Source organism: Doryrhamphus excisus, chromosome 13 (assembly GCF_030265055.1).
Source record: "Doryrhamphus excisus isolate RoL2022-K1 chromosome 13, RoL_Dexc_1.0, whole genome shotgun sequence".
NCBI classification, from domain to species: Eukaryota; Metazoa; Chordata; class Actinopteri; order Syngnathiformes; family Syngnathidae; genus Doryrhamphus; species Doryrhamphus excisus.
In genome coordinates this window covers 16,950,990-16,974,982 of record NC_080478.1, presented here as the reverse complement: position 1 = coordinate 16,974,982, position 23,993 = coordinate 16,950,990, and the positions used below count along the sequence as shown (strand labels likewise).

The window sequence follows — 23,993 nt, the reverse complement described above, 5'->3', positions numbered from 1 at the left end:
CCAGGCTTCCTTATGGGCGTGGCTGTAGGTGCTCTCTGTCCTCCCTTTCCAACATCAATTTTTCCTAAACCAATACATTTTTATTTCTCAAGAATATGTAACGCCGCCAATGGAATGTCAAGAGCTTATAAATAAAACAATTTGATCAAACAAACAACACAATAAATAGGTGTGTCCCATTACATGCATTAATTAGCTTCCTCTTTTTTTTTTTAGCTGTTTCTATATGTTTAGAATGCCCAGAAAAGAGAAATACATGTGTTCATGTCACTTAGGGATGGGCAAAATTCCAAAAAAGCATTTGAATTTGCATTAAATAATTTGCATTAAATAATATTTGCATTAATATTTGCATTAATTAATTAATTAATTTGCATTAATTAAATAATATTAATGTATTTAATCACGACAGCTCGACTTGCTATAAATAAAACAATTTGAACAAACAAACAACATAATAAATAGGTGTGTCCCATTACATGCATTAATTAGCTTCCTCTTTTTTTTATTAGCTGTTTCTATATCTTTAGAATGCCCAGAAGAGAGAAATACATGTGTTCATGTCACTTAGGGATGGGCAAAATTCCAAAAAAGCATTTGAATTTGCATTAAATAATATTTGCATTAATATTTGCATTAATTAATTAATTAATTTGCATTAATTAAATAATATTAATGCATTTAATCACGACAGCTCGACTTGCTTTTACAATACAGAGAGCTTTGCGGTGTCAAGCAGTCCAACTCAAGGTAATTGCATTTTAATTAAAAATTCATCTGTGAATAAAATGTTGTAGGTGAATGTCAAAGAAATGTCCAAGGAGCCAAGTGCTGTTTGGTGATTCATCTCCACCATCTTGGGCTCCCTGGATTTGCTCACAAATCCACCTAATTGTATCCGTCCAGAACAAAAAAGGAATACTAATGAGATATGGCTTTTTTCAATTAAGTGGAAACGCTAAAGGACACTAATTTCTTTGCATATTTCAGCATTGAGGGAACAATGGGAGGAGCTTAATTTTAATCAGGATGAAACAAAGACAAGGAGGATATGATGATGATGATGATGATGATGACGACAATATTTTGGTAGCCAGCAACAGCTGCAGAGAGTCAGGAAGCTTCAAATCAACCACAATGCATCTCTAACACCCTCTTCTCTGTCTGCGGAATGTTGTTGAAAGCATCGTAACACTTCTCCGAGCCAACAAAAACAGCAGATTCCTGGCAAAGGAATTATCTTTGGGATAAAATGAAAGGTGGAACCTTTCTCCCCTAACCCACCAGGACCTGCTGCAGCGGAAAAAAACAGATCCACCTTTTTCCCCCCCTGGCTGGGCTCGGCTCTTGATGGTTATCCGTTTGAGGTCATGTCCAAAGAAAACAGGACAACTTATAAATCAGTGTCAGGAATCAACCCTGTGTTGTCCAGGCATTTGCTGTCGTGACTGAAAAGTGTGGAATTTCCCTTCAAATTAGCATCCAGTCACAATCTGGTTGGAGTTTAAGATCTGGCAAGACAAACTACGCTAGAGAGAAAGCTAATCCCCCTCAGTGATGTCCCATTGGCTCCTTGTCACACAGTCCCTTCACTGGTTTCCTCCCTCCTGTGGTGTGGTGCAGAGTTTCAATCGTCCCCATGCATCATCCTTAGCAGGCTTCCCTATTGTCAGCATTCATTATCAGGACAGCACCCCTCAGAGACGTATGCACCTGACCAGCGTGCCGGGGGAATCCAACGGTGACAGTGAAGCACCTCTGCATCTGCCTGCTTAGCAGATGGAGAACATTCTCAAAGCAATAGTATAAGACAAGGCAAGTAAATACCTCAGGACAATACACAGATTTAACCTAAGCCCCTTCGTGATACTCTCCCTCGTCATATAAAACCATGTCATTCTGTTATCCATTCATGGGCACTGGTGCTTGTAAAATAAAGGCTCATTTCATTTGGTGATGGAGCGTGTCCGTCTGCATGCTGTCATTCAACCATGGTAACAACATGGAATGGAATCAAAGTTAACGCCATGATCTTCAAGGACGAGTCTGTGCGGATCGCCTCTTTTTCTCAGCTTGGGATGCATGTGTGTGTTCTCTAATTTTATTCATTCATTCATTCATTTTCTGCCGCTTTTCCTCACGAGCGTCGCGGGGGATGCTGGATTTAGTTTTTTTTCTGGTTTTTCCACTTTTTCATTAATTTTTTTTTTACATTTTTATGCCCCCCACCCCAAAGGGATGATAACTGTAATTGGAGGCCTATGATGCCACTTTTTCTTTCAATTCATTAATTCATTCATTTTCTACCGCTTGTCCTCACGAGGGTCACAGGGGTGCTGGAGCCTATCCCAGCTGTGGGGGTACACCCTGGACTGGTCGCCAGCCAATCACAGGGCACATAAAAACAAACAACCATTCACACTCACATTCATACCTATGGACAATTTGGAGTCGCTAATTAACCTAGCATGTTTTTGGAATGTGGGAGGAAACCGGAGTATCCGGAGAAAACCCACGCATGCACGGGGAGAACATGCAAACTCCACACAGAGATGGCCGAGGGTGGAATTGAACCCTGGTCTCCTAGCTGTGAGGTCTGCGCGCTAACCACTCGACCGCCGTGCCGCCCTCTCTAATTTTATGTTAATCTAATCAGTCAACATTTAGACACCAGTACAGGGGGAGGTCCTTACCTGATGAAGAAGGAGGCCGCCGCAGACGAGGAGGGCGTATTGGTGACGGGGGCAGGGAGGTCTGGTTGCATGGAGCCTCGGAGGCGACAGGGCGTCAAGGTGCTGCTCTTGCTGCAGCTACTGGTGGTGCTGGTGGTGGTTATGGTGGTGAGCGGGGCCATGGTGGTTGTGATATCTCTGTCAGCATCGCCTATGAAGCTCTGGGCCTGTTGGCATACAGATAGTAAGAAAAGACCCCAAGCTGCATCACCTCCTTCATTCCACTCCATTTACCCTCCCCTCTGCTGAGATGCGCCGCAGATGGACGGACAGATGCTGCAGCCAGTGTCGCTTAGCCGGAGTCAGCAGCCTCCACAGAAAGAATTGTACCATTCAACAATTGCTTGAGTTGTTATACAGGGTCAGGCACATTTGTAGGTTAAATAAAAGGCAAATAAAGTAAAATAAAAAAAATGTTTATTTTCGAAAAGCACATATAATGCCATTCTGTTTCATTATGTTTTCAAAATTAAATCAGTTCTGGGGTGTGAGGTTGCTTGATTTCCTTTTCAATGCAAATCCAGTAGCTATGAAGTTGGTAACCCATAACAAAATGGTGTTTGGAGCTGGTACGGGATCATGTCTACCAAGATTGAAGTGCAAACGGAACGCTCGTTGTGTTGCAGTTACAGATTCGTTTTTTTGCTCACCAGTCCAATTCATGGCAGTAACTGAAAAATAAACAAAAAACAATGGTGAATTTTTTGGTTTCTTTACTTTATTTGCCTTTTATTTAACCTACAAATGTGTCAGATCATTTTGCCTCACCCTGTATTTGTACAAACAACTGTATCTTTAGTTGTATGCATCAAAATGAGCAAGAAACCAAAGAAACAAAGTGGTCTAATATCTCTAAATTTTTCCATTCAATAGCACGGAAGGGCAATGACAATCAGCTGGCTTTGCCATAAAAGATGAATTTCAATGACATAAACACCGCAGCACAACAGTAACCTTGAGTACAATATAGCCTTGGAGGCATTTGGAAGCATATGTGTGTTCCAGTATATACACAGTTAAGACCTTGTGCCCTTGATTCAAGTTTGGTTCAAGTTTTATAAAGTGTGTGGCCTTCATTCTCTGCCATTTGTCAACGCAAGCCGGCAGCTGTACTATTTATACAGCAAGCCCGACATATGAATGCTATCGATCAGGATGTGGGGACATATTTACATTCTGATATTCACAGGAGAGGCTCAGCTATTGCCCTGCCAAGTGTTGGCACTCTTAGCTTTGCATGCACACTTTACTAGTATATTAAAGCTTGGCTCAAAGCGCTTATGTGAGGACCAGCACTGAGTATTTGGATATTTACTTTTGATATATTGTGGCTTCATTATCAAACTGTGGAATTTAAACTTGTGTTTGCACGAAAGACAAAGTGAAATGAGCCATCCACAGCTACCCACACAACAACCACAGCAAATGCTGGTAAGATGCTGGGCCTGTGCCAGAGAAGTAGGCCCATTACACTTTGGCACGAAAAAAGCTGCAGCACTTCACATGCAGCCACACAGGAAGTGAACCTGTATGGCCCATGGAATGTTTCACAGATTGAGCCCATTAGATATCAGTTTTAAAAAATCATCAGGCCAACATTTGTGGAGCACACAGGGACAGCTGGTTACAAGTGGGAGTGCATCAAGAGTGCCTATTGAAGGATATTCCCCACTGGTGTTGAGAATGAGGACTTCAGCCCTCCAGACAAGCTGCTCGCTGCAGCCTCGGACCTAGCCTGGATTGCGACTGCAGATGAGAAGAAGTACGATCCATCCCCACGTCCCACGTCAGGTAATTAGGCTGTGTCAGTGGAGCCTTTTGAGCCAGGAGTCAGTAATGAACCGGCCTTCCAGCCTTTAACCCTCGGTGCGGTGTGATTTTTTTTCGGTTCCAGAAAGCAAGGACAAAGATCATTGGGGGCCGAGGAGCGAAAAGCGGGGGTGATTTGGACATAATGGGGAAAAAAACGGTGTGGCAAAAAGGAAGCCAAGTGACAGCGGAGACTTCTCGGAGTAAAGTGTGAAGTAAGCAGGCTCCTGTGACCTTAGATCTCATTGGTTAACTGGCGATCACTGGCCGAGTCAGAAAGGTCCAGTTAATCTGGCCGGTCACGCTCCATTGCTCTCTGGGGATAATGGAAACGAATGGAGGTGAGGTTCTAAAACAGACGATAAGTGTGGTTAAAAAAAGAACAAAAGATGGAAGTAAAGCTTCGCAAGTGACGCAAAATGTTTACAAAAAAAAAAACAGGCTAATTGCACAATTTCTTGACTCATCAGGGCTGTTAAGGGAATCCTGATTCTGTTATCTTTAGTTTGTGGCCCACTGCCATGCATGCCCAGCTGCCACCAACTTAGCAGCAGCCAAAATCGTCCTCTGAGCTTCAACTAGGTAGCAGTGGCACCAAGCGAGCCGTGGAACAATAACAAAAACCAGTCACAAGCACTTCTTCTTTGTAAATTAGCACTAACTGATTTTGATGTGGCGGCACGGCGGTCTAGTAGTTAGCGCGCAGACCTCACAGCTAGGAGACTAGGGTTCAATTCCACCCTCGGGCATCTCTGTGTGGAGTTTGTATTCCAAAAACATGCTAGTTTTAAGTTTTAGTTTACGTTTTAGTTTAATTGACAACTCCAAATTGTCCATAGGTATAAATGTGAGTGTGAATGGTTGTTTGTCTATATGTGCCCTGTGATTGGCTGGCGACCAGTCCAGGGTGTGCCCCGTCTCTCGCCCGAAGACAGCTGGGATAGGCTCCAGGACCCCCCGTGACCCTTGTGAGGATAAGCGGTAGAAAATGAATGAATTAATGAATTTAAAGAAAAAGTGGCATCATAGGCCTCCAATTATAGTTATCATCCCATTGGGGTGGGGGGCATAAAAATGTAAAAAAAAAAAATTCTCCCATTATTGGTGACAATTGATGTTATGAATGAATGAATGAATGATTTTGATGTTATAAGGAATAACTCTTTATCACATACTACAGTATTAATTGGCCCTGTACCCTAGAAACCGCCCATGAATGATACGGGAAAAGGCCAAAATGATACTGTGTCAAAGCCCAGGGGCAGTGATACTGATAAAATATAGAGTTTAACCATGTCCAGTATCAGCCCCCGTAGCTGTCCACTCAGAGCGCGCTGCTCTGGTATCGTGCCCGGGAAACAAACAATCAGAGAACAGCACACGAGTGCTTAGTGCCTAGTGCTTCTCCAGTCACCAAAAAACCCAAACTTGATTAATGGAACTTTAATTGTCAGACATTGATAAGATAAGACTGTTGATAAAATATTATTGTTGAAATATTTTTGGAATTGTTGTGTTTACACTGTTTAGATATAATACATGTAATAAACTGAACATTTTTTGGAAACAAAATGGTCTTTTGATTAAAAAGTACGTGATAATAAGCTCATGATTAAATAGTATGTGATAAGGTACTGTAGTATGTGATAATTATAGGTTATCACATGGTTTGTCTGGTATCAGGCCCAGTATCATGCCCCCAAGTGTCAGTATCAGCCTGAGACCGAAGATCTAGCACCTATAATTATCACATACTACAGTATTAATTGGCCCTGTACCCTAGAAACCGCCCATGAATGATACGGGAAAAGGCCAAAATGATACTGTGTCAAAGCCCAGGGCAGTGATACTGATAAAATATAGAGTTTAACCATGTCCAGTATCAGCCCCCGTAGCTGTCCGCCCTGAGGCGCAGTATCATGCCCCCAAGTGTCAGTATCAGCCCGAGACCGAAGGTACGGTATCGGGTTTTAGAAGATTTTCCCTCCCGCCATTCAGGGCAGCCAACTTCTTAAGAATCCGCCAATTCAAGAGGGATCCAGATACTTTCAATTCCAAAGACCACAACAATTATTCCAGATATAAGGAGAACTGGGAATAGCAATAGATCCAAGGTGCACTGAAATGATCTCAGCGGGGGATTGCTCGCGGCTCCCCGGCACACACGCACACATGGATTTCTGCACGATGCCCACAGCCACTGGGCCTTTGCTTCTTTGTCTGCACAACACCACATGCCCTCTTTACAAAAGAAGCCAAGTGGGAATCGTGAATTAAAGCTTTTGCCTTTGGGTGCAGTGGACCACTGTGGTTTTTTGTCATTTTGAAGGATCTGGTTTTAATGAATGAGAGACACCAGAGGAAAGCTTGGCAGTGTTTTGGGAACCCCGTGAAAACCTCAATGTTTTAAGCCTCGAGAGCTTTCACATACTCCGTAGATGGAAAACAACATGAACCATTTAGCATGAGGAAGGAAAATATATAGCCGTGTCCTTCAATACACAATAACAAATGTGATTCGCAAGATTTATTTAAGAAATATGACTGTAAATGTCTTGACTTGAAAGGCTACATTACACACCGATTAGACCTGCTTTGTTCACACACGATTGGCTGGTTGATCATGAGACCAGAAGTTGAAACGTCACAGCAGGGTTGGCGTTAGAAACAAAAATAAGTCAAATAATTATTCTCGCTCATCAATCAAGTACAGCATAAGGGACTCTTGTGACATGAAAGCCTCGCTTATCTAGCATGAGTGCAATTACGGTGATGAATGATGCATAATGAAATGTTAGTGAGAATATAATATTTCATGGTTCATTTTTTAAGTCGGTGTTTCTTTTTTTGTCTTTACATGTGATGATCTCATGGTTTGAAAATCACAAAGGAACTCTTATGTGGTCAGACATTTAGAGTACATTAATACATAATGGTGTTCAGGAATTGACTGCTGCAGTACTTTAAAATCAAAGGTCACGGTAGCTTAAAAAAAAGGGTGTGTGTATTATTCATTCATTCATTCATTTTCTACCGCTTTTTCCTCACGAGGGTCGCGGGGGTGCTGGAGCCTATCCCAGCTGTCTTCGGGCGAGAGGCAGGGTACACCCTGAACTGGTCGCCAGCCAATCACAGGGCACATATAGACAAACAACCATTCACACTCACATTCATACCTATGGACAATTTGGAGTCGCTAATTAACCTAGCATGTTTTTGGAATGTGGGAGGAAACCGGAGTACCCGGAGAAAACCCACGCATGCACGGGGAGAACATGCAAACTCCACACAGAGATGGCCGAGGGTGGAATTGAACCCTGGTCTCCTAGCTGTGAGGTCTGCGTGCTAACCACTCGCCCTGTGTATTATTTAAAAGGCATAAAAAATAGACATACCGGTTTAGGCTGAGGGAGGAAGTTGTTGACCCTTGAGATGCTCCACATGCCTTCGAGGTACTGCTGGGCTTGGATGGTGACAGAATCCAAAGATCCAGTGAACTGCCCTCCCGCCACCGTCACCTGAACACTAGTCTTTGGACTTGATGGAGCCGAGGGTTTCTGGGACCAGAATGGCTCCTTGTGCTGCTCCCCCAAGGGAAAGGCTGAGTGGGCTTGGCTTTTGGATAGTTGTTTGGCATGGATGGATGATGCCACAGCAAAACCTGTGAGCTGTGGTAAAAAGGAAGAGGCTGGCAGGGCCGGCATGTCTGGGCAGAGAGTGGGAGCATGGAGGGTCTGCAGGGCCTCCTGCTTCAGTTGGTGGAGAGGTGTGAAACACACCTGGCAGCAGGCAGCTCCTTCCTTGCTCCCGGATGTGTGGAGCTGATCGAATAGAAAAGTTGCATATCCCGAGTCCTGCAGTGCAAAATAAAACACACGTGAAAGGAGCGCTGGGACAAAGTGACCAAGCACTAACATGTTGTTCATGTTTTCCGGGTGCGCCACTCGTGTGTTCGCGGTTCCATCGTGTGTTTGTTCAGACTGAGCCCCCTCTGTCTGCATGCATGTACACTGTTGATCAGTGCGTATTCTAGGGAGCCAATCAAGACCGCCAAAAGAAGCCCAACCATATGACATGGCTCAGAAAGAAGGCTCTGGTTGATTAGTAGAAGATCCCACAGAATCCTCATTAACTCATTCCCTACCAAAGACGTATTTAACCACATTTGCACATTTGTAAAACATGGCTACTTTCATGTAAAACAACTATTTTTGCGTTGTTATTTGTGGCATCATTGTTGAAACATTTTGGCTAATTAAATAAATTTCCGGGTTGCACGGTGGTCGAGTGGTTAGCGCACAGACCCGAGTTCAATCCCACCCTCGGCCATCTCTGTGTGGAGTTTGCATGTTCTCCCCGTGCATGCGTGGGTTTTCTCCGGGTACTCCGGTTTCCTCCCACATTCCAAAAACATGCTAGGTTAATTAGCAACTCCAAATTGTCCATAGGTATGAATGTGAGTGTGAATGGTTGTTTGTCTATATGTGCCCTGTGATTGGCTGGCCACCAGTCCAGGGTGTAACCCCGCCTCTCGCCCGAAGACAGCTGGGATAGGCTCCAGCACCCCCCGTGACCCTTGTGAGGATAAGCGGTGGAAAATGAATGAATTAATGAATTTAAAGAAAAAGTGGCATCATAGGCCTCCAATTATAGTTATCATCCCTTTGGGGTGGGGGGCATAAAATTGTAAATTAAAAAAAAATAATAAAAAAGTGGAAAAACCCGAAAAAAACAAAAGAACTGACAAAAAAAATGCAAAATGGTAAAAAAAAAAAATTGACTAAAAGGCACAATGAGAAAAAGCTGCGATTTTGACAGCAACAACCAATAATAACACAAAGCTTTGTATTTAGAGATAAAATGGATTTAAAGAAAAAGTGGCATCATAGGCCTCCAATTATAGTTATCATCCCTTATGGGTGGGGGGCATAAAAATGTAAAAAAAAAAAAAATTTAATATTTTGACATTTTTATGAAAGATGAGGGTCTAATATTTATTTTGGTATATATCATGTCTCTATAGCCCAAGAGCACAATATTCTGTGTGCCTTTAAAAATGAGTCGAAATCATCAAAAATGGTGCCGGGCTGGACAGCTTTTAAAAAATGGCTGGGATTGAACGAGTTAAAAGTCTGGAGAAATATATTAGCATTTATTTTCCCAGCTTTATGAAGAGAAAAGTGATGTCCAGTGAAGTTTTGTTCTTTCTCTATAACAGAAGTCTCTTGGGTGTTCATCTCTGCTTGGTCGGAACACTGAGAAAAAGAAAAAAAAAAAAAAAAAAAAAACAAGACTCTGGCACCCAAAGCTATGCAATTTACATATGATAAGTGCCGCAGCATGAAAACAGACGATAAGCCAGCAAATGTGAAAATAAGTACCTCCTGCAGGAAGCTGGAGGCACACCAAGCTGTCAGCCAACTATTGAAATTCTACAAGAACATACATTTTGGGGCAAATTAACACACAAAACACACACATGCATATACTTTGAGAGTCTCTGAAGAGGCATAAAGGGGCATCGGGGCTGTGGCCCAGTGGAGTCGTGGCTTAAGACAGGAGCCCAAACATAAATGTTTATGAGGCCTTTGCTCTGTGGACCCTCAGCGGTGATCAAGAGGAGCGAGGAGGAAACAATAATCCACTGCTCTAATGTAGTGCCACTTAATACATCAAGCCCAGTAGACAGGTAATACATCTGACCCAAAAAGGCCCTGCAGAGAAATAGCCGAGAGAATCTAAACCCAATAAAACACGTGCTGTTTAAATAAACAAGCTGAAGCTTTACGGCTTGACAGAGTAACAAAATCTTTGTGCGCTTTAATAATACAGGCGGTCCGGCATAGGAGTGTGACTGGACCGGACTGCTTGCTGGCTGATGATTTACTGGCTTGCTGGCTACCTGCTTTCCGCTTGAGCAGGTGGGGGCAGATTCCAAGCACAACTGAGAAACAGGATGTACGGAAGCACCATAAATCCTAACTGCAAAACGGCCAGCTCAGTGACAGATTTAGTGTAATACGGAATCAAGTGACGGAGTATATCCAATAGGTTGGATGACGGTAAGGTCCTGTCTTTATTAACAACAGTCAGCCACCAGTCACGATTTTCCTGAACTACAGTAAACCTCGGATATATCGGATTCAATTGTTCCCACTGGTTTTGTCCGATATAAGCGAAATCTGTTATATGCGTATACCGGAAAATGTCCGTTTTACGCATATATCCGATATAAATCTGACATATGCGTATATCGGATTTTATCCGTTATAAAAAGGCACTTCCTTGACTATGTTTCCAATGTACCTGGACTGGGCAATGAAAAGAGACGTAAGGTAATGAGAATTGAACTTTATTGGACTCTGAGCATAACAAATTGTTAATTAAGCTAGGCCCTGTTACGCCCGTCAGGCCTACGTTATTTCCAATAGTGAGGTTAAGATCTCATTCACTGCTGTGCTAGTATTATTGACGTCACTCACTTTTATATTTGTCCTAAATCTGGAGCCAGGAGAAAGACAATAGCCAGTGACATCAACAAGATTAGCATAACGATGCGGCCATCCGATCGATATATGCCAGGGAAATTTAATGGAAATGCATTGGAACGGGACTAGAGATTTTGTCCAAAATAGGCGAAATCCATTATAAAAAATCCAATATATGCAATGAATTTTTATTGGAAATGCATTACAGAAAAATCGGTTCTTTTTTATCTGTCCGTTGTGAGCAAATTTCCGATATATCCGAGTCCGATATCCGAGGTTTACTGTATAGTGAAATTTCTGGATAAAGCCAAAGAAAAACAGCAAAGGCTCCCCTTTGGCTGGATCGACATTACTTCCTGGGCAGGAAATTGAAGCCAAGTCATAACCAGTTAACTCCACCTATCTATCCACTCTCACCCTTTTACCCTTCGGCAGCCCCTTACCAACCTCGGGGCGCCGGTAGATGCAGGAAATCAATCCGCTGGCGCTCTCATGCATTGTTAAGTTCTGATTTAGGGGAGCTAATAAAAGGACACACAAAGCTCGGCCCATCTGCTATTCAGTTAGGTTTTCGGGAGGTTAGAGAGCAGGTTGCTCCTGTAAAACTGTCTGCGAGCTTTACACACCCGGCAGAGTGAACGGAGGGTCACGGCCATGAGGCTTGTGGGGATGATGGCACTGATGATGATGATGATGGCGAATGATGCAATGATAATGAAAGTGAAGGACACACTGTCACTTGCGGTGGATGAGGTCAACAAATGATCACACAATCTTTGCATATGAGACAATAAACATAAGATCTCGGCCGCATTGTTAACTACCAACGTGATGTATTGTTGGCAGGTGCTAGTGAGTATGAAGAGCATCACGTCTTTGGAGGAGCCTATAAACCCGAGCCAGGTGTTCAAAGCATTCCTGTTGGGCGAGGAGGTTCTACCTCGGGGATCTGACTCGGCGGCCATTGTTCTGTACAAGTGGGAGATGGTTTTGGTTTTCAAGCGAGAGCATGGGGTGAGGATAAGAGGACAGACTGAGGGAAGGGTGGAGGGAGGAGGTGTTGTGGCTCTTTGCCTGGAGGCTTGTGGGTGGTTATGTTGGTTTACTGCCTGTCAGCGCCGATCTTTATTAAACTCTGGGGACAAACGTAGTCAGATGCCGTGGCCTTATTATGGAAAGGAGGTTGGTCGACTGCCGTGGGCGGGGGGGGGGCAGACCTGCCTATGTGAAATAAGCCCCCACCCGCTGCCCTTTGAGACCTAAGTTTGTCCCTGTGCCTCACACTATCCATGATGAAAACCATGGCAGACCATCTAAGTGAATGTGTCTCTGGGTTGATCGAGAGTGTCATCACGCACAGTGCATGCCCACAGGCTGATGGAAACAACCTCAGCCTTAGCCAAGTGTGGGATGATCGGACAAGGAGAGAGATGGCAAAAAGTCAAACGACAATTCACATCATTTACTCCACGAAATCAGTGCAACGTTTCTATCAAAGTAGAACTGTCAATTCGGTTTACACACAGTATTAAAACAATGCTCATACTGATGTGGCGTTGACTTAAATCGCAAGAACGCCACAGCGATTTGAAATGCATGAGGTCCCTCGCTCGCCGAAAGGCACGCTTCATTGAGCTAAAAACACTCACTGAAAAAAAAAAATATTCCAGTTGAGGCCATTTCCTGGGCAGAGAATGACCCCATCGCCCATGGTGGCAGAAAGACAAATGAAGAAAAATTGGACCAATGTGCATCCGTGATGACAATAAAAATGGAAGTAAGATGGCGCAGCCTAAAGATATCAGTGGAATTGTGCCTTGTGCGATTTATTTTGTTGAGTATATGGAGTGCCTTTTGGCAAGAATAAGTCCAAGAACCTGTTTCCTACTCTCAATACTGCGGTAAATGGAACACCGGTCAATTTAACTAACCGTTTAACCATCAGTCTTTTTACCTTCACTTTTCACAGTGGTTTTCACAGTGTGGCAGGTTCACCTGGGCCGTGAAAGAACACTTCAGGGGGGGTGCAGGAAATTGAGATAACTAAAAAAAATTTTTTTTTTAAGTTAAGCTAATTTCAGTATATTCATTCATTCATTTTCTACCGCTTGTCCTCATGAGGTTCGCGGGGGTGCTGGAGCCTATCCCAGCTGTCTTCGGGCGAGAGGCGTGATACATATAGACAAACAACCATTCACACTCACATTCATACCTATGGACAATTTGGAGTCGCTAATTAACCTAGCATGTTTTTGGAATGTGGGAGGAAACCGGAGAACCTGGAGAAAACCCACGCAGAGATGGCCGATGGTGGAATTGAACGTGGGTGAAATTGGACCATTTTTATAATTTTTCATGACAAATCTCCAAAAGGTTCTACAAAATACCAAAGACTGATCTAAAAAAGTAGGATTACTATGCTGACTGTCAATAGAAACTTTGAGGTAGAACTATAGGAGGGTAGTAATTGTACCTTGTCAATTTATTGTTGACTTTGTACTTGAGTAGTTGTCATGTTGTCACAGTTCATTGCACATGGGTTGGTCTCTGTGCAAAATATTCAGTGGGTATTTGCATAATTTGAAAATTGGTTTTGGAGGCCTACTGTTAAAAAAAAAAAAAAGGCCAGTATTGTTAGTCCAGTGAACGGCATCATGCCACATCTATCACAGACAACAATGTCTCCGGGCACTGGGTATGGTGGAGGCCGATTTGAGATACAATCCACAATCAGAAACCTGCATGAACACCACAACATGACAGGCGATCGAGACGATTGGGAGGGAGGAAAACCGGAGTCCCCCGGAGAAAACCCACGCTGTGCACGAGGAGAACATGCAAACGCCACACAGAGATGGCTGAAGGTGGGATTGAACTTGGGTCTCCTAGCTGTGAGGTCTGCGCGCTAACCACTCGACCGCCGTGCAGCCCCAATTTCAGTATTGAGTATATCACAAATCAAATTTATGATTTTATTTCCCGCTGTGAAAAAGTAAATATGGTAGCATCTGGGTTAAGTACAAAACTTGGGGGGCTAACAATATTAAACTCTGTGAATGGAGGCTCACTGTACCACACACAAACTAGCAGTCAGGACAATGGTTCACTTCACTAAACTTTGCACCAGTCTTGTTGACACATTACAAATTCAGGTACCAAGTGGAAAATCAGGACCACACAGACGAGTCCTGTCATCCCCTTGTTTTGGCTTTCTCTGGTGCACAGAAAGGATGCGACATCAGACATTTTTGTTTACTTGGACTGCGACTCTGTTGACCCTCACCACACACCATAAGTCCATAAGTCTCAAAGGGACTGAGCTCCAATAAAGCCGCAGGGGCCCAATCCCGAGGACGAGACATTCCCACAGGTAGCCGAGTTCTCTCCTGACAGCCGAGTGGGAGAAGTATGAGGACAGCTGCTGGCCCTGCCCCGGGTGGGCCCAGGGCATTAAGGCAGATTACATCCCCGGGATAAAAGAAAACATCCAGCGGTGTAATCCCCTTTTCTGCCCTCCACACCCCTTTCTTTGCTCAATTCTTCTCCCACTCCCACTGTCGCGTTCTCCGAAACAGACGACTCAAGCTAGGATCCCCTCAAGGAGGGTTGAGAGCTGGATGAGATATCATGTGAAGGTTTTAGTAGCACAGCAGTCCTGTGGGATACACACCATTAAGTTTAACCACTGCCTGCTCAGGGGTACACATCACAATGACTCAGGATGTCACACTCGCGTGCTACTCTTCAAACTGTGGGAAACGCCTTCAGTGGAACACAAAGCGGAGCAGCTTAGCAGATCACATCAAACAGATGTTTGCACCTTATGACGGGACTATCGAATAACAATGCAACAAGATTACACCATGCATTTCTTCGATTAGAGTTAAAAATCCCAATCGTTGTCCAATCAAAATAATAAAAAGAAGGATCTCATGAAGAAAATGTCCTTTTTGGCTACCGAGATCCTAAAGTTCTAAGTCTAAGACTTGGTAAATGGTCTTTTCCTGTCCTTGGAAAATAGTTAGCAGTGAAATTCCATCAAATTCCTGCCTTCTAAGGTTCTTCAACTGCAACATTCAGCGTGCAATTCACTTTAGACTGTTTGACTTCTCGCATTTGTTACAGATATAGGTGGAGAATCAATTCCACATGTCCTCCTTTCATGACTGCATGGTGGTAACTTGCAAGGCAAATAGTAAAGAGACAATAAAAATAACACAGTATACTTCAAAGACATCCTTAAGGCTACTTACTGGCAGCGTGAACGGGACGTTACAGCTTTTCAAAGATGCACACAACCGAGGATATCACGTTGTTTGGAAGAGCGCACGTGAGAGCTCCGCTTGTGGATTTTGCCTTGAAATGAGCAACCACATCTGAAGCATCTAGCATCTGTTCCCTCACCGGGAGACAGATGTCAGACGGTCTGCCCCGTGTGATTTAGGCCTCTCCTCCCTTTTGACCGTCGCAGAACTGCTGACTTAAAATGCAAATAAGTTTTACTCTTAGTGACAATTCCAACACATGATACCACCTGTCCATGTTATCACAGTCACGTGACTCCAGTGGAGAATTCCAGAAGAACCCATTGGAACAATGGGTTTTTCTTTATTACAGTAAACCTCGGATATATCGGAGTCAATTGTTCCCACTGGTTTTGTACGATATAAGCGAAATCTGTTATATACGTATACCGGAAAATGTCCGTTTTACGCATATATCGGATTTATATCCGGTATATGCGTAAATCGGATTTTATCCGTTATAAAAAGGCACTTCCTTGACTATGTTTCCAATGTACCTGAACTGGGCAATGAAAAGAGACGTAAGGTAATGAGAATTGAACTTTATTGGACTCTGAGCATAACAAATTGTTAATTAAGCTAGGCCCTGTTACGCCCGTCAGGCCTACGTTATTTCCAATAGTGAGGTTAAGATCTCATTCACTGCTGTGCTAGTATTATTGACGTCACTCACTTTTATATTTGTCCTAAATCTGGAGCCAGGAGAAAGACAATAGCCAGTGACATCAACAAGATTAGCATAACGATGCGGCCATCCGATCGATAAATGCGAGGGAAATTTAATGGAAATGCATTGGAACGGGACTGGAGATTTTGTCCGAAATAGGCGAAATCCATTATAAAAAATCCGATATATGCAATGAATTTTTATTGGAAAAATCGGTTCTTTTTTATCTGTCCGTTGTGAGCGAATTTCCGATATATCCGAGTCCGATATATCCGAGGTTTACTGTATTAAGACTTGATTTAGCTTAGCAGCTGCAGTATCAAAACTAAAAGGTGTCATCAACCGTCAACGACCGCGATACGTCCACACGACAGAACCGTCCATCACCGTGGGACTGCTTGTTGCTGCCATTACTGTAAAAGTGTCATTACATAAAGGTTTCACAGGACAAAGCTTTAGTGCATGCGAGTGTGTTGTCCTCCCGTGTGGCTGTGACTCTATGTGTGATGCCCATCCATCACTCCAGCCTTTCACCACTTGGCCAGTTAATTACCCTTTCCTGTTCACTCACGCACATAAAGAAAACAAGCCCCTTCCAGACTGTTTGGACAGACTTCCATTCTCTCTCCCCACCTTTTCTGACCTCTTTTGCTCTCTTCGGCAGGGCCGAGGCATTATTTACTGTCTCTTTCATCGACTTTAGAGGGGGTAATAGCGCCAGGGAGGGCTAGACAGGACAGAACAGCTGCTTATTAGAGCAACTCGCTCGTGGTTTGCAAAAAAAGTAAACAAACTGTGTTCATAACTAATGCATCACATTGTATATTCGAGGAGCAAAAGGGGCTATTTACTATGCTAGCCGCACATGCAGGATTGTGTTTACATCCCTTTCAGCAAAGAACATTCTCTTCTAATTGGAATGACTACTTTTTTGCCTCTCGCAGTCGTTTATTTTTCTCCCCCCAGCAGACCGAGCTGTGGAAACAAACCGAGATGGGAAAATAATGAAAGATTCAACAGGCAAGCTGGAGAGATGGGCGCCAGGTGTTGCAGTAAACTGCAGGTGAAAGGGAGGACAGATGGGGAGGAGGGAGAGTTGAAGTGGGGGTCAATAGGGTTCAAAATCCCTTTCAACATGCATATGATGAACGGTATGTAGAAATACGAATCTTTGCACTATTAAAAAGCAAATATACAACATATTTGCTATGCATTTGGAAAAGTCCTCTTATGCAGTTTCAAACTAAACCCCGGATTCCGTGTTCCAAATGATACACTGAAGCCTGTTGAAAGACCAATGTGAATTGAAGGGCCCACTTTAAAACACTCACCACAAAGTACAGAACCCAGACTCAAGAGTGTTTTTCCAAACCAAACCACTACTTCAACCCCTCCGTCTCCCCTTTCAGTTCTGACAGCCACCTGCCTCTCCTCTGTCTCAACCGTCACCGTCACACCAGAGAGCGAGAGAGACGGAAAGATGGAGTTTGTTTAGAAGGGAACACAGGTCTGACTGGGATGACTCCCACTTCCATTCATTCATTCATTTTCTACCACTTATCCTCTCGAGGGTCGCAGGGCCGCTGGAGCCTATCCCAGCTGTCTTCGGATGAGAGTCGGGGTACACCCTGGACTGGTTGCCAGCCAATCACAGGGCACATAAAGACAAACAACCATTCACACTCACATTCATACCTATGGACAATTTGGAGTCGCAAATTAATCTAGCATGTTTTTGGAATGTGGGAGGAAACTGGAGAACCCGGAGAAAACCCAGAAGGAGAACATGCAAACTCCACACAGAGATGGCCGAGGGTGGAATTGAACTCGGAGTCTCCGAGCAGTCTCCTACGTGCTAACCACTAGATCACCATGCAGCCGTCTTTTACATATTATTTTTAAAAATTGTTACGATTGCCAAAGCGGCTTAGTATACACAGCAGAAAATGGCGCGTGTATAGCTACACCAGATACAGTTCATTTAAAAACTATGCTTTTAAGTTGAATCAAATATTAAACTAATTGTCACTAAAATATTTTTTGTAGCAAAAAATATCAATTTTTTTACATTATACATAGGAATGGGTTTGACGGCTGTAGGACCAATTCAAAAAATAAAAATAAGAATTTTCACACAAAAATATTGAATATTGAAGAGCAATACCTACAAAACGCCACTAGGTGTTTTTGGAATGTGGGAGGAAATCGGAGTACCCGGAGAAAACCCACACATGCACAGGGAGAACATGCAAACTCCACACAGACAGGGTGGAATCAAACTCGGGTCTTCTAGCTGTGAGGCATGCACGCTAACCACTCGACTCCCACTTTCCTACAGCTTATTTAGAGAGAAAACAAACTACTAAAGCCATGAATCCCCACTGAAGTGTGACACCATAACAAATACAGTACTTTCATTTCAAAATAATACTCAAAGTAAATGAACTGTATATCATTATTTTCTACATCTCAATATGGAAAACATCAGTCTAGACGTCAGATTTAAACCAACATCTTCATTTAAAGCCACTCAGAAACATAATCTTAAACATATGGCTTGTGAATGGCACATCGCGTTCTCATTTGATAGAATCACTGCAACATTTTATGCAAGACACACATAAAAGAGGCACCACACAGTCTCAGTCATGAAAATAAAGTGGCATAAAAGTGATGACAAGGTGAAATGTTGAGTATCCTCCGTTAAGAATTCCTCTCCAATATCCACTCAGAATGAACACTTCTGTAATTATAGAATATTGGCAAGCAGCCATATAGAAAAACAGTCATTTTTTTCTCTTACTGCTGCAGATATCAGCTCCCCACTTCTCTCTCCTCGTGGAGTGTCTGTGGAGCCTGAGTTCACTGTGAGAACAAGTGGTAAACAGTGGGGGATTTGTATGTACTTGTTTGTGTCAGCCATGTTTTATACTCCTGAACTTTGCCAAAATTTTTTGGCAACTTTGACAAAATATGAACCTCTACTATGATGCGTGTGCTACTATTTTTCTGACACTTGGTGGCACTGTTATTAAATCCCAAAGTTTTACCTCCATAAAAAGAATGATTGAGAATCATGGCCACCATCACCAAAACGTGCGGCAGTACAAGTCTGTACGGAACAGTGGCCCTACCATGTTTGACACATGATGTGTGCTGGAGCCTATCCCAGCTGTCTTCGGACGAGAGGTGGGGTACACCCTGGACTGGTCGCCAGCCAATCACAGGGCACATATAGACAAACAACCATTCACACTCACATTCATACCTATGGACAATTTGGAGTCTTCACACGCGGGAGAGTGGGGACAAACTCCACACAGAGTGGAGATTTGAACTCATCTCCTGACTGTGTGGCCTACATGCTAACCACTTGTCCCCCGTGCTACTATTCTTATATTTATTCTTATATTTAGAGTGTAGAGTCAGTACTGATGCTTCTTGGCATTATCAATAAACAAGAAAAAGAAAATGCTGCATGGTGGGCGAGTGGTTAGCACGCAGGCCGCACATCTAGGAGACCCAAGTTCGATTCCACCCTCGGCCATCTCTGTGTGGAGTTTTGTGTGGGTTTTCTCCGGGTACTCCGGTTTCCTCCCACATTCCACAAACATGCTAGGTTAATTAGCGACTCCAAATTGTCCATAGGTATGAATGTGAGTGTGAATGGTTGTTTGTCTATATGTGCCCTGTGATTGGCTGGCCACCAGTCCAGGGTGTACCCCGCCTCTCGCCCGAAGACAGCTGGGATAGGCTCAAGCACCCCCGTGACCCTCGTGAGGAAAAAGCGGGAGAAAATGAATGAATGAAGAAAATGCTGCACGGTGTTCAAGTGGTTAGCACGCAGGCCACACAGCTAGGAGACCCAAGTTCGATTCCACCCTCGGCCATCTCTGTGTGGAGTTTGCATGTTTTCCCCGTGCATGTGTGGGTTTTTTCCGGGTACTCCGGTTTCCTCCCTCATTCCGAATGGGCGACTCCAAATTGTCCATAGGTATGAATGTGAGTGTGAATGGTTGTTTGTCTATATGTGCCCTGTGATTGGCTGGCCACCAGTCCAGGGAGTACCCCACCTCTCGCTCGAAGACAGGTGGGATAGGCTCCAGCACCCCCGCAACCCTTTGTCAGGATAAGCGATAGAAAATGAATGAATGAATGAAAGAAAAAAACATTTTTTTGGGTGACGATGTAGCTTTCCCTACTGTAGCTCATTGTAAGCCAAGGTGAGCTGTGCATGCACATCCTTAGCAGGCATTGTGTTGCAGAGTGACACACTTTGTGTCTAACAAAGCTGCTGCATGTCCACGAGGACAAAGGAACAGCAGAGCTCCAAAAGGAAAATAATCAGCTGTGAACTGTAGCTACAAGCATTCCTAATGAAAGATGTCCGTGTTCAAGATTACCATGTCATTGAATACCATCATCATTGTGCAACAATAATAGAAATGTATGCCACAGTAATAGAAAACTGTTGTATGTTTACAAAACTGACACACTGTTAGGAATGAAGATAGAAATAACACATGGAGATAAGCAGTAACCACCTTTTTCTTGCTAATTGAGATGTCTAGACACATTCAATTGAATCTAGGCAAGATAAGGAAGTGGGTGGAGCCATATTGGCGAAAAATAGCAAGCACTAATCCACTTTCTGAGCTAATCTGAGCAATATTCATTCAGCATCCAGGAAAATACATGTCTTATCAACATTCTTTTCCTCGTGCACATTTTGCTACTTTGTCTTTTAGGAACAATAGCATCTTGCACACACATTAAGTTTCACTTAAATGATGCGAGTAGGCATGGAATATGAATGTTGATTTTAATTTACACAAGCAATCAGAAAAAAAGAGTGCACTACTTGGCTGTAACCAGCAGAGGTGCTGATTCAGTTTGTGGTCTAAAGCAGTGTTTTTCAACCTTTTTTGAGCCATGGCACATTTTTTACGTTGGAAAAATCTTGTGGCACACCACTAACCAAAAATGTTACAAAATGTCTATCGGAGGAACAAGGTAGGTGTTGCCACACGGACCAATATTACATTGCTATGCTAGTCTTTACACCACAGACACTCCACAGTAGCCACGTTTTTACATCACCACTTTTTCTCTTTCCCAATGACCTTTCGGGAAACAATGGTATCAATAGAAAGGAATATTCCAATCTCTTGTCTACATGCGCCGTGAAAACCAACCAGAATAGTCAATAGGGCATGCCCAGTAAAACGTAAAAATCAACATCACATGATACCGACTTCCCCGAGTTTTTCTTTCACTTGTTGGAATAACTCCGTATTGCCAGTTTTTCATCTGTCCAGTCTTGAAATTTAGTTTGAATCAAAAACCAACTTTGCTTAGTCCAGTGCCGATTGCTGGCCTCCATTTTTAAAAGTGAAGAACGTCTGGATCTGCGTGTTACGTCATATCTGAGCATGCGCTGAAAGAACGCACCCGGGATAAATTTAAACAGGAAAAGATCACATTCAATCTTGCTAATATTTTATAATTAAACTCAGGACATGTTTTATATAGATATATATTTTCTTTTTTAATAAAAGTGCACTTGTGAATAAAGTATAGAAGGGTTTAGATTCTGTTCCACAGATGGCGCTAATGCACACGAAAGCTGCTTGCCAACCGCCAATAAACAACAGAAGAAGAAAAACACCACGAAGAAGAAGGCACCCTGACAACTTTCCGTTTGAGCGGGTACAAGATACCTCAATCGGATTGGTTACAGGAATATTCCATCCCTGTTCAATTCTTTCCGTTTGAGCAAATAAACCAAATGCAATTGGAATATTTGGGTCCATATATTCATGACTATTGACATAATATTTGCGAATGATGATTAATAAATGTTAACTATAAAAAGTGATATTGGATAATTCCTCACGGCACACCTGACGGTTTCTCAAGGTACACTAGTGTGCCGTGGCACAGTGGTTGAAAATCACTGGTCTAAAGAAAAAGTTCTACGTAAAGCAGGTATGGGGATGCACAAGCATGCCCTGTCCGTGGTGGCGACTTGACTGCCGGACTGAGGGGTCAAAGGGTAACTAATTGTGCAACTCATGGAGGACTGGAGCACTGGAAAACCACCTGAATGACATATGAACCTTTTCTGATGACTCCCAGTCAGGTCATATTTTTATCTGCAATGTACGTGCCAAAGTTAATGTTTGTATGTTTCATATTGTTTTCCCCCTCATAGAAATCTATTGCTTCCAGTTCAGGTCCACGGACATTGTTGGCAAAACAGAAAAGGGTTCACTCTGGACGTTCTAACAATAGCATTGTTGTGCAAGTAGCTGGCTGTTTTTTTTTTCTAGACCCCATAAAGAACTAAAAGTAGCCCTGCTGTCCGACTCTTGGAATTCCACAACTGCGACTTTAACAGTGAGCCGTGACACAGGGCAGGACAGGACATGGTTATCAGCGGTCAATAATTAGCCAGCTCCCTAATGAGGTATTTGTGAGCTTCTCATTTAGCCATATCACTGCAGACATGGACGCTTTTACCTGCTCAGGCATCAGGAGTTAATACATGGCCTGAGCTGCACTGATAGCGGACTTTCAACGTGGAATGTGTTCGGTGTTGGCTGTGTGTGTGTGTCATCCTGTTGCACAACATTAACGCATGTGATGGATGGACAAAAGCACATGACAGCTCCTGTCTGACAGGCTCGGCATTGTGGTATTGTGACTGGAGGTCTCGGGATCATCCAGAGAGAAGGAGTGTCTCACTTTCATGATTAAGCAAATGTCAAAAAGGATTTCCTTTCCTAAACAGAGACCACAATCAGATGAGGCGACCAGCCGAGTGGGACATCTCCCTCGCTTCGCTGCCGGCAGCTGTTGCAGTACTTTTGGGAGATAAAAATGACCCGGACCTGTGTCAACATTTGGGGAAAAAGCATCCCTCACGTTGCTTTGTGAAAGTGATAAAAATAACACCATGACTGCAGGTTACGCCCCGAACCAGTCTGTTTTTCTTGACCGGGGAGGGTCGCTGTCAGCCGGGGCTGGAGCTCAAGCCAACACACATCAAGGGCAGCACTTTCCTAGCCTCCATTTTCACCCCCTGACTTTTCCTGTTTTGACAGGAAACAGGAGATGATAACAGAGCCACACAAACAAGCAGCCATCGCCTGCAACCTGCTTTAAAATGGCCTTCAGTCTAGAAACAGAAATAACAACAAACCTATTGAAAATCTAATTTGAATCGGCATCAAAACATTACACTGTAAGGTCACGCCTCCAGCATTTGTGGGTATTTTTATTTCTCCTTAAGATGCATGCAGCATTCACTGAAAAGGATGATCTAAAATCTAGCAATCACCTATGACGCAAACATAATCCACGATCCTGAAAGTTTGTGGATTTTTTAATGTAAACCAGGGGTCTCAAACACACGGCCCGTGGGCCAAATGTGGTCCGCAGGACACTAGTTTGAGGCCCCCGCCTTGATATGAAAGTTTAATATATGGATGATATGGATATGGATGGATGGATATGGATGATGTATGGTATCATGTACCCAGAATAAAATATTACGTTTGATTAATGTTCATGTTAAAGGTTAAATAACTGTTAATAGTTATCCTCCCTATCCGTGTGGAAATGGTAAGTTTTTGGCTATTTAAGTTTAAAGGAAATAACTTGAAGGCTACCGTTTAGGTCGCTAGATCTCTAGTTTGCGAGTTAGCATGTGTCTCAAGACCCTGCAGTTGCGCAATATGTTGTAAATAAAAAAAGTATAAATGTGACTATAGTCGTGTTTTGTCATGTCTACAGGGCTCTAATAATGCTTTGTTCATTTTAATCAGAAAAAAAATAATTTGTCAACTATATGTGGTTTCTTAAGTTTTTATTATTTGTCGTTTTATTATTATTATTATTATATTTATTCATTACTGATTGATTGATTTTCTTTATTCTTGATTTGTTTATTTATTTTTCATCTTATTTTGTGTAGAAAAATAAAAAGTAA

At 43.0% G+C, this 23,993-nt stretch overlaps 1 protein-coding gene across 3 annotated transcripts in view; it reads right to left on the bottom strand.

The window, feature by feature from the left end:
• The window catches only part of kif26ab (kinesin family member 26Ab), an 83,656-nt gene that overhangs the window by 39,546 nt on the left and 20,117 nt on the right, over positions 1-23,993 (bottom strand). For 2 of the 3 annotated variants that reach the window (XM_058091270.1, XM_058091271.1), the window contains exons 3-4: positions 7,937-8,395; positions 2,694-2,899 (exon numbers count right to left, since the gene is read on the bottom strand). In XM_058091270.1, the coding sequence (XP_057947253.1) occupies positions 2,694-2,899; positions 7,937-8,395 (665 nt within the window). The remainder of the gene's footprint in view (positions 1-2,693; positions 2,900-7,936; positions 8,396-23,993) is intronic. The other variant, XM_058091272.1, reaches the window with a different exon arrangement.